The sequence below is a fragment of the Pteropus alecto genome, unplaced genomic scaffold (assembly GCF_000325575.1).
Source record: "Pteropus alecto unplaced genomic scaffold, ASM32557v1 scaffold3, whole genome shotgun sequence".
Taxonomy (NCBI): domain Eukaryota; kingdom Metazoa; phylum Chordata; class Mammalia; order Chiroptera; family Pteropodidae; genus Pteropus; species Pteropus alecto.
Window position 1 is genome coordinate 68,420,811 of NW_006442484.1, and position 11,141 is coordinate 68,431,951.

Below are 11,141 nucleotides of genomic sequence, written 5' to 3' on the forward strand. Positions count from 1 at the left end.
ACCCCGCATCTGACGGTCGTCAGCACCAGTTGAAAGAGATGAACCTGATTTAAGGTACCAAGTAGGTAGAGGTCGTGCATGTAGGGACGCGGTATTCTGTCAGCGATGGCTCGTAAAGCCCCAAACCACCTTCCCACTCTGCTTTTCCGAACCCCAGAAGTTAGGCAGGTCTTTGCTGGGGGGCTGTGAGCCCGACAACGTGTGCGCAAGGATGTGTGCTGGTGACTGAAACGCAGGCAGCTCGACCAGCTGCTCAGCTCGGCACACTAAGGGGTTAGGGGGTGGGTGGAGAGGTAAACGCAGATGACTGTTTCCGAAAACATTTTAAACAACAAACAGTCAAAAAGGGGGGGAAAAATAAAACAAACAGAATTTTCAAACCCGAAGCCCACACCAACGCAGCCCCTGCGTCTCCGCCGCCACCACACGATTTACACAAGTAATTTAAATCATTCACCTGCTGCCAGGTCTCCTCCAGGGATGGCAAAGCTGAGAAGTAGCCGGTGTCGTGGACAAGTTGTAGCTCCTGGAATATACTATAACTAGCCAACACGTCCATGCTGCTGCTGCCGGGCAAAACGGGAGGAGAAACCCTCCCCCGAACACAGTTGGGTCTGTTTGTTTGTCAGTCTGTCTGGCTCACCCCCCAAGAAGGCAGACATCCAGTGGCCCTTTTGTTTTGTTTTGTTTCAGTCAACTAAAAAGGAAAAAAAAAATCAATGCAGGAGAGAGGGAGAGAGGAGGTGAGAGAGAAGAGAGTGAGTGGGGTGGATGGAGAGAGGCATCCAGCGTGTACAGTGCAGACGGCTGCCAGGAAAAGGGGACTTCTCCACGGGAGTAACAATTCCCTTCCAGGGCTCTAATCACTCCAGCTCGTGGATCAGGAAGGGGGATGCAAACTCACTGACACGAAGCTGCCATCTATTTCTGCAGCGCTGTTCGCTCCTAATGCAATCTTTGCTCTTTATTTTGGGAGGTTGCATTTTTTTTTTCTCTCGCGATCGCTTCTCTCCCCCCCACCTTCCTCTCCCTCCCCACCCCCACCCATCCTTGGTAGTTTGTAGTCTCTTCCCCCCTCCTCCTTTTCTCCTCCTCCTGCTCTTCCCCCTCCCCAAACTCCCTCCCTCCGCCCGACTCTCCGCGCAGCCGTGGGATCTCCGAGGAGGGCGTCCATTAAGCCGCGTGTGACCATGTAAGGTAAACAGGGGGCTCATGAAGTCACTGAGGACCAATGGAGAGCGCAGAGCAGGGCCCAGGGCGGGGCTTGGGCCTGGCGGCGAGCGTGGATTGGCGCACTGTGGATCTCCCTGCTGCCTTACAAGGCGGTGCGAGACGAGCTATTTTTAGAGAGCTATATAAGGGGGCTGAGGCGGCCGCGCGGCTGCTCGGGAGCGCGAACGCGAGGGATGGGGAGGGCTGCGGTGACACTCGCGCTGGCTCCCGGGACGCCGAGGCTGCCGGGCTCGGGCCGGCCTCCGACCCTCGCCTTGGTGCCTGGCGGAGTTCCGGGCTTCCGGAGCCTGCGCCCCTCGGAGGGAAGGGGGTCGCGTGTCGCCGTTCTGGCGTGATCGCGGCCCGTCAGGAGGTGAAAGTCCAGAATGCGGGGTTAGGATGCCTCCTGGAGGAGGAGCGGGGCTGGAGACCCGCGGAGAATCCCCCGGCCCGGGGCGGAATGACACGTCTCACTCCGCCTCCATCCTAGGCACGGGGGCGGGGAGCCGCGCGGGTGAGGCCGTGCAAGGGAGGTCCTCGCTTACTAAAAAATAAACCGAAAAAGAAAAATGCACCAAAAGTCCCTTCACAAATTCCCCACAGGCTGCCAGGGCGCAGAGCAGAAGCGCCAGAGGAGGAAGTGCCATACAATGGCACAGAACAAAGGGGAGCAGCGCGGAGACAGCCGCTTGCGCCCGCCTCCCGCGCACTGAGCGCGTCCCCGCCCCGCTGCTCGCGCGCCCGTGCGCGCCGCCGCCGCCCTTTCCTTCGGACCCGGAGCTGGCTATGGGGCCGGGAGTCCGGCTCCCGGTTAGAGTTGACTAAAAGGGGACGTTTCGCTTGAGTACGTGTGAAAGAGAATGGAGGGAGCCCGGTGGACGTGGGGCGCAGGTGGGGGCCGGCAGCTTGCTAAGAGGCTTAAACGTGAGGCTCCCCACGTGGCTTCAGGAGAAGTGTCTGACCAGAGGAGGAATCGTGTTGTATTCTGGAGCTGGCATATAGGGATCTGTAGACAGAGTACTGTGGTGATAACCCTGCTCAATGCACGTTGTTAGGGTGGACCAATTGTTTGCTTGACCTTAAATGGTTAGTATGGTTCAAGCTTCCTCAAAATGCACTGAGTCGAACTTCCACTTTTGGAATGATTGCCGAATTCAGCACTTACTCAGATATGAGAAACTGAGTTTTTGCTAAGGGATATTAAACAGGAATTACTGGGGATTGAGGAGTCTATTTACTTTTTGGTATCTGAAATTCTGTTGGCCAGATCTACAGCTACATTGTGTAATTGATGCATTTACTGTAGTGTATATGCATGGAATGTTGCAAGGACCTTGGTGCATTTAGTATTTATACATATTCGTGGTGCTAGGTGATAAATGGTATAAAAAGGTTAAGTCATACATAAATAAAGCGATATTGTGATAGCACATATGCGTGTTAATGCCAGTATGAGAAGGCCACTCTGTCTCTCTTTGAAAAGTGGAATGTATCTTTCCCAGAAGTAGAAAACCACTTAAAGCCATCACATCCCAATTAATGCATTAACTTGATCATTATGGTCCTTGGTGCTGCCACTTACTAGCTGTGTGACTTTGAGCAACTTACTACTTCAGATCCTCTGCCTACCCGTCTCAGAAATAGAAATAGTGGTATCTGTCTTGCCTGATTGTTATGAAGAGTCAAAATAAAGTTTGTAACTCAGATGCTAGCCATCATTACCTCCTGGCTTTAGCTAAGTAAACAAAATAGTATCTGAACTAATCAGACCCATGGGGGGACATACCACAGTCTTAGAAAAGAAGGGGAGGTAGAAGCCCCTTGCCAATTTGTAATAATGTTTCCCCCCTGCGGTCCCCATTGTGTGTGGGGATGGAGAGGTGGCTATTGAGAAGCACTGGAGCAGAAGAGGAGTTCATGGGGAAGTAAAGGGAAGGAGAGGAACTCAGATACAGGAAACTGGAGAGGCAAAAGGCAAGACCAAAGCATATAATGTGATGTTTGAGACTCAAGTGAGCTTAATTTTTGTTTTTGTATTACACTGTTACCAACTTTGAACAAAATATGACATACCTGTTAACTCGTAAGTTTGAAAATTTTATAAATAATAGTAAATATTAAGCACTTTCAATATACTGGGCTGTATGGGCACATAAATGTTTTTTATGCAATGTCTTATTTCATCCTCATGACAACCCTGAGGTAGGTATTTTAATTATCTTCAACTTTACGGATGAAGATACCCAGACTTGGAAGTATTAAGTTGGTCAAAGTCACACAACTAAAAAGCAGTTGAGTGGGGCTCAAATCTGGGCACATCTGACTTTCAAGACTGCGTTGCATATGGGGCACTCTGTGTGGTAAAAGACAGAGTTTCTTGGTTTTAAGTCAAGATTTGTTTACAAAAATGGCTCGGATGCGGAGAAGGAAGGGGGTCTTCCATTGAGGTTTTCCTGATGTAAATATCAGCCATTCAATGGAGAAATTCAACCAAATTTTATAATGTAAATCCTGAAAACCTCACTATGACTTGTTTCAAAACTTTATAGAATATTTTAGAATTCATTCTCAGAGATTCGTGTAACAAGATGCTCTTAAAGGTGCATTTTCAATATTCATCATATTTACCTACTTTTTATAGCCAAGAGATTCTAGGTTCACATTGCAAAACACATGCAAAGAATCAATGTACAAAATAATCAACAAATAAAGGTCACAATGGAACTTTAGCAATTAAACACACCAAAAATAAACCGCACTGCTGTAATTGCTGCATACTGCATGCCTTCTCAGTACCCAGCATTTTACACATGTTCACGTCTGCTCTTCACCACAATCATGTGAGGGAGCTATTATTGCTTCACTTTCACAGATGAAGATACCAAAGTTCACAGAGGGCACATAATTTGCCCATTACCATATATTGGTTATGTGGCAGAAGCAGATTCAAATATAGGTCTGACTCCAAGTTGACTCCAAAGTCTGTGTCCTCTACACATGTTACTTTAAAAGACACTAATATTACTTTTAATAATATTACCCTTTGGAAGCGATCCTATAGAAAACATCTATGAGTATATGTTACCTCCCCCACACAAGAATTAAGAAATGAGGATATTTTATGAACAAAATAGTAAAAATGTAATATGTAAATAGACACAATTGAGACATTGGACTGTTACTATTAGAGAAGTTCTCCATCAGTACAGGAAGTCCTTATTAGCCTGTGTGATTAGCATTAGTAAAGCCACCTTAAAGGAAATCTGCTTAAAACGGACCAAATTTCAGAGCAATTAGTGAAAAAAGGTTTGCTGGGGACTTTTTTTGAAAATAAAACTCAATATTATTAAAATATATTCTATCCTAATATTGAACAAAACTTTTGTTATAAGTACAACTATGTTCTAATTATAGAATGAATAAGAAAGTTATTGTTGGCTTAATTTTTTCTACAAAAAGCGAAGCACCTTACAACATGCTTTATTTCATATTTGACTTTGACACTATAATGAAAAAGAGGGTCATTTTTGTAAAATGTTTGAGGGTTTCATCAGTTTACCCAAGGGTCTCAATTAATTCTTTAATATTCAAAGTAGTCTCTCCTTCTCCTCTAAAGTATCAATATAGTCGTCATCGCTGTTGACTTTACCTTCATTTGTTTGTTTAAGTCTATAGATTCTCATTTGCCAGTTGCTTTACCAACTTCACTCTCATCGACATCATGAAATCCTATACCTTTTCCCACATTTGCAATTTTACTTTGCAAGGAATAAAATATATTTGCATTATATTTAAATATTTACCACCATAGGGAGTCGGGGAAGGGAGCCTGGAGTTTAAAAGAGATGTATGAATGGGGGACTAATTTATAAGTGGTCATATCATTAATAAGTACTTTCACGTACTAATGACCTTTACTTCCTTTCACAGTCTTACTATAGTGGACGAAAGTGTGAACTTTGGGAGCATGCTTTGGTTCTATCAGAAAACAATGTCAGAGAGGGGGAGGTTGGTAAACAAGACTGTGAGAGACATGAATCTGGAAGAAAATATATGTGGCCATGTATACAATGACATACGTACATACATACAACCAGAGAGTGTTTAATAATTGAAGAAAAAGATGGCCGCTTCATCAGGGCTCTTGTGTCCTGGATAAAATATTCCTCGAGAATACACATCTTCTTTTGTTCTCATTCTGTACTCAGTTCATATTTTGGCTTCCCACTTGTTCTGCCTGCAAGGAAAGAATGTGCTAGTTACAACCACAGGAGCCTGGTGGTCTTCGTGACAGTTCTGGTCATTATTGTCAACACAAAGAAATTTTAGTTATAATTGTGTTCCTTGTACATTTAGTTAGCGTAGGTCTTGCTCCCTGGGTGTGTTCAGTTTTGAGACTCTGACATATTGAGGTTTCTAGACATACGATGAAGGAAAAAAAGACCTCTTGGTCTTGGTGTTTGAACCAAAAGCTCTTGGCAGATAGCCTGCTGATCTCCAGAAAACATCTCAATCTTGCCATTGACTTTTCGGAATTCTATGGGAATGTTATAGTTTAATAAAAACATTTATTTTTAAATAAAATGTTAAAGCCAACCCTAAATGTTGAATTTCGCATCGTAGTGAGTCATACAAAAGGAGTTAAAGTGGGGGCCTGGAGTGCATTGCTGGTCATGGGCATGTTGCTCTGACTCAAGTAGTCTATTGCTTAACAAAAATTGACTTCCTATAAGGATAAAGGTAAAGAATTCAGCAAAAGTTCACTATCAGGAATGTCCTGCCCAGATCTTGGAATGTTGGACATTCAATGTCATTGTGACCTGTAGCGCATAATTCCTTAATGCCTATGGAGATGAGTATCTGTAGTCACTTTTCCAACTTGAGCTACCAGCACTTAGAAAGTGCCAGTACCCTCTAATGAAGAACAAAATCATCATCTAAATCCAGTCATTAACACATATTGTGCCAAATATTCAGTCATTCAGCATGTATTGTGCAAAGCATTTGGTCATGTAACATATGTTATGCAAGTGCATAGGTTGAAAATAGAATGATAAACACACAGTACCAGTGTCAGTAGTACTATACCTCCGAAGTGAGGAAAGGCATTCGACATATCTAGTCCAAACTTCACAGATTCCCTGCTTCCTTCTGCAACATTTCTTCAAGGAGATGCCTAGTTTCTCAAATGATGGGCAAATCCCACCAGTACGTATGTGTGTGTTATGTGCCATGGAGTAGGCTCTGACTCCTGGTGACCCTATGAATGAGTGATATCCACAATGTCCTGTCCACAGCAGCCCTACTTAGCTCCTATAAACTCATGCTTATGGCTTCTTTCATGGAGTCAATCCATCTCATATTTGTGTGCTCCTTTTCTGCTGTCTATTTTTCTCAGCTTGATTGCCTTCTCATGATGTGCCCATAGTAGGACAGCTTCAGTTTTGTCAGTTTTGCCTCCAGTGATGTTTCAGGCTTAATTTGCTCTAGGAGCCAATAAACTGCTACAACTGAGCCTAGCTGGCTAATTTTCTCCATCTAAGAATAGCATCATAAGCTAGCTATTCAGGGAGTTCTGGACAAAGATTTTGGGAAAGAGGCTAGTAGAAAATGAGAAAAGACTTAAATAATAAAAAGAATTCCTTTGGCTATGAAATGATAGAAATGCCAAGACAGTTGTGAAGCTAGTGAAAAATTAAGTTGCTAATGTTTGGGGGATTATCACCCTTTGCAGTGTGTGAGGCATAGTTTGTAGGATTGTGTGATGTTTCATCTGTAGCATCTTTTTCTTGTGACATGTTGAATACAGCACAGCATTACTATTAATGCATTAAGTATCACTGTCAATGTTTTATCAGAATATTATTTTTCTTTTAAACATGGTACATAGTTAATGGGATTTAACAGCAGAATGCATCTCAGATTTTATAATGGAAATCAATGGGAGAATAAGATTGATTTGATAGAAAATCTCTGCACTTCAAACTTTGCTGACAGTGACCATTCTTTAAGTGAAGGATACGTATTCCACAAGTGCCCAATGATGAGTTTTTATGTGTATGATAGATCTGGGTAGTTTGGAAGACTTATAATGTCAGCAGCAGTTTTTTGCTGATCAGTTGCTCATTTGAATTTCACTGAATTTTCTTTACCCAAAGGATGCTTATGTGAAAGCTTAGAAGAGTCAGCTGAGTCAGTTATTAATACTGGTTACTGTTCTTCTCAAGAGTAAGGGAGACCAACCTTCCCTTTATGCAATCTAAATGCGGAAAAAATGCTTCAGCGTCCACCTCAGAATACTTCAAAACTCTCTTCCAGCTCTCATCTCTCCCTACTGCTTTGCAATGCTCAAAAATTGTTCTAAGTGAATGTAGTCATGTTTTACACAGGGTTGTTTCATTTTGGCTACTATCAAGCTGGGCCCCACATGCTCTTCTGCTTTACTTCAGTGTTGGTCATTACCTGGGAAACTAGGGAAATCCCATATGATGAAGGCCAAAAGGCAATATAACTCAGAGAGGCTTCCTCCCTCCACCCTGTTTGTTCAAATGTAAAATTCTACCCAGCTCTCTCTGTGCCACAAATGAATCTGTTCTTGCTTTTCTGCAATATTGATTCTTGATCTTTGAGAGGTCTATGTTAAACCCATACCTATATCACTTTTACTCTTTCCACATATTTATGTGTATCATCTTCCTTTTGAGATTATAAATTCATAGGGAACATTTGTTTGACCACTCTATAGGGAATCTAATATCTTTTATGGTACACATAAACTTTTATTAAACCAACTTAAAAAAGAGCAAACAAAATATTTTTAGTAAAATTTAAAAATAATATTACTCTTTTTTCAGTATTGTCTGGACATGGTATTGTTTGTGTTGGCTTCTGTTAGGTTGGCCTGAACAAGAGAAAAAAACAGTATTATCTCAAATGATGTCAAATGTGATTGAAGGAAAATAGAAAATCTAAGGCCCCTAGCAAAACTTTCTGTAATTAAAATTGCCAAATTCTACATAAAGTATATGAGAGACATGGCCTTGTCAAAGAACTCACTTTACAGAATGATTAAGAGATAATATATTTTTAAAAATAAAATACTTCTCAGTCTGTCGGGAAACAGCCACTGTTAACATTTGTTACATTTTAAGAGACTGTAATCTTGAATATTGTAACATTTCACAAAGTGATGTAATAACAGACTTTTCTGGGAACTAGTAACAACATTAGCAAAAAGAAAGCTGGAGAACAAAAATTTGTTAAAATGAGTTTATCTAATGCTGTCCTGGGGTAAAGGATGTCTTGATGCTAAAATAACAGGATAGAAAGAGATCTACTTTAGTAGCTTGAAAGTATTTGGCAAACTTGAATTTCTCCTTTCTGATTTGTCTTTACCATAGCAACCTTCTGATCTGTAATTTCATCTTCTGAGGGCACTTATTTGTATGAGATTGGCCTTTGTAAACATGTGTACCAATTTTTATTTATTTACACACTTGTTTCTTATTCTAGTTCCAGAGGGAAAGTATGAATAAAGACAATAAAATACAGGAATGATAATACAGAAAACTATTAGCGTTTAATACAAGACAGAAGTCAAGTATGAAAGGTAAGGGAAGAAGAAATATCATTATCGTTCCAGCTGTGTCTCTCATCAGACACTGATCAAGCTATGTTATTACTTATAAATTAGTTTCTTGTAAATTTGCTTCATGTGAACCAATACTCTTGGAACACAGAATCTCACCTTTGTGAACTTAATCATTTTATTTTTAAACTGGCAAAATTTAGCTTCATTTTTCTCGGTTCTGGCGGCCCCACTAAGATATGCCCAGGTCGTCTCATTTAAAGCTATATAATTTCATATACTCAACTCAACAATTTTTGAGCACCTATTCTGTCAAGCAGTGGGTTGGGGACAGGGGCTATAAGGATGAATGAGATATGATTCTTGCCCTTCTGGAACTGACATGTTAACTGAAAAGAGATTTAAATAAAAGGTAATATGGGTAATATGGCAGACTAGATTATTGGAACAGACTCCCTCTATATAAAAAAAACAAAATGCTAGGATATAAGCATTGATGAGCTGACAATATAATAAGAATGATTGGGCTAAAATATAAGTGAAAGCGAGATTCAGCATTGTTTCTGCCAGTGAGCATTGTTAAACTCAATATTCCCAGCTGTATATTGGCTGTATATCGGAAAGAGTTTAAAAAATGCCATTGGAAGACGTGCTTCCAGCAAAGGTGCTAGCAGATGCTGGATGAATCTTACCTTCACCCGGAGAACTAGGAAATCTAGACAAAATATAAAAACTACATACTGAAAGTATTGAAGAAGTAATAATGCAGCAAGAACTTGCCAAGCCTAGATCCTGGAGAGAAAGGAAGCCCAAAGAAATAAGCCAAAAAATTAGCATGATTTTTTTCCCACCAAAGTAATTACCAAAGAAAAAGCTGAGAGGCTATGAAGATGATCCGCAAACACAGCTGAAATGGAAGATAAGCAAAGTTTTCAGTAATTCAAAGGCTGGGGTATAAATATTGGAGTTTAGAGTCCACCAGGCAGTTGAAGGAGGGAAAGTGTGGAGAGCAGAAATAGACTATGCCTTCCTTACCAGGACTGAAATCTGACTTTGAGATACTGCAATACCAGATTAGAGTAGGTTGATCTGTCCTTAGTCACACTGCCTTCAAAAGAAAAGAGTAAATCCTCTCTGTAAAAAGATAATCCAGAACCTTGAACTAACTCTACAATGTCCAACACCCATTTAAAAACAAATAGGCGTAAAAAAGGTAAAACTTCCCCAAAACCAAAATTAAAAAACAAACAAACAGACATAATAGAAAGAGACCCATAAGAAATCTATATATTGTTGTTATCAGACATACACTTTAAAATAACTATCACTAGTATAATCAGGAAATTCAATGACAAGATGGAGACTTTCAGCATAAAACTAGAGATTATAATAGAGTAAAATTAAAATGTGAAACTAGAAATTACAACTGAAAATAAAAATGTAATGGAACAGTTTGCGATGGTTAATTTTATGTGTCAACTTGACTGGATCACATGGCACCCAGATATTAGCTAACTGTTATTTCTGGGTGTGTCTGTGAGAATATTTCAAGATAAAATTAGCACTTGAATCAGTGGACTCAGTAAAGTAGTTTTGTCCTCCCCATGGTGGATGGCATCATCTAATCCCTTGAGGGCCTGTAGAGAAGAAAAAGATGGGAAAAGGAAGAATTTGGTCCTTCTTGCCTGATTGCTTGAGCTGGGACATCAGTTTTCTCCTGGCCTACACACTCCTCATTCTCAGGCCCTCAGACCCGGCCTGGAATCTACAACATTGTCTCTCCTGGTTTTCAGGGCCTCAGGCTTGGACGGAATCACACCACTTGCTTTCCTGGGTCTCCAGCTTGCCCATCGTGGGAGTTCACAGCCTCTCTAATTGCATGAGCCAATTCCTTAAAATAAATCTCTTCATATATTCACATATAGCTCCATATCCTATTGATCCCGTTTCTCTAGAGAACCCTGACTAACAATAGTTTAACAATAGATTAGACACAGATGAAGGGAGAATTAGAAGTTGGTTAGAAGAAAATATTCAGGCAAAAGCATGGGGATGCAAATGGGACAAGATGAAATGTTCTCTTGTATATATAATTGGATTCCATAAAAGAAAAAAGGGAGAATAGGACAGAAGCAATATTTGAAGGGATAATGACTGAGATTTTCCAAAACTGAGTAAAAGATCAAAAGTCATAGACTACAAAGAGCTATAAGTTCCCAAAATGGATAAATACAACAAACTTTTTTCTAAGCAATTCATGGAAAATTGCTGACAACCAAAGAGAAAAGCTGAAAAGCATTTAAGGTAAGAGATATTTTACCTTCAAGAGTACAAGAGTAAG

The 11,141-nt window shown here is 41.0% G+C and overlaps 1 protein-coding gene and 1 long non-coding RNA gene across 5 annotated transcripts in view; one reads left to right on the plus strand and one right to left on the minus strand.

Moving 5' to 3' along the window:
- Window positions 1-1,035, minus strand: part of KLF7 (Kruppel like factor 7) — a 78,536-nt gene extending 77,501 nt beyond the window's left edge. Inside the window, exons 1-2 of one of the 3 annotated variants that reach the window (XM_015596659.2) lie at window positions 905-1,035; window positions 458-697 (exon numbers count right to left, since the gene is read on the minus strand). In XM_015596659.2, the coding sequence (XP_015452145.1) occupies window positions 458-559 (102 nt within the window). In that variant the 5' untranslated portion in view covers window positions 560-697; window positions 905-1,035. Of the gene's footprint in view, window positions 1-457 lie in introns of all 3 variants that reach the window. The other 2 variants (XM_006921390.3, XM_006921388.3) reach the window with 2 other exon arrangements.
- A 58-nt stretch (window positions 1,036-1,093) lies between these two features.
- Window positions 1,094-11,141, plus strand: part of LOC112470256 — a 53,829-nt gene continuing 43,781 nt past the window's right edge. For both annotated transcript variants that reach the window (XR_003042900.1, XR_003042899.1), the window contains exon 1: window positions 1,094-1,197. This is a non-coding gene — a long non-coding RNA (uncharacterized LOC112470256). The remainder of the gene's footprint in view (window positions 1,198-11,141) is intronic.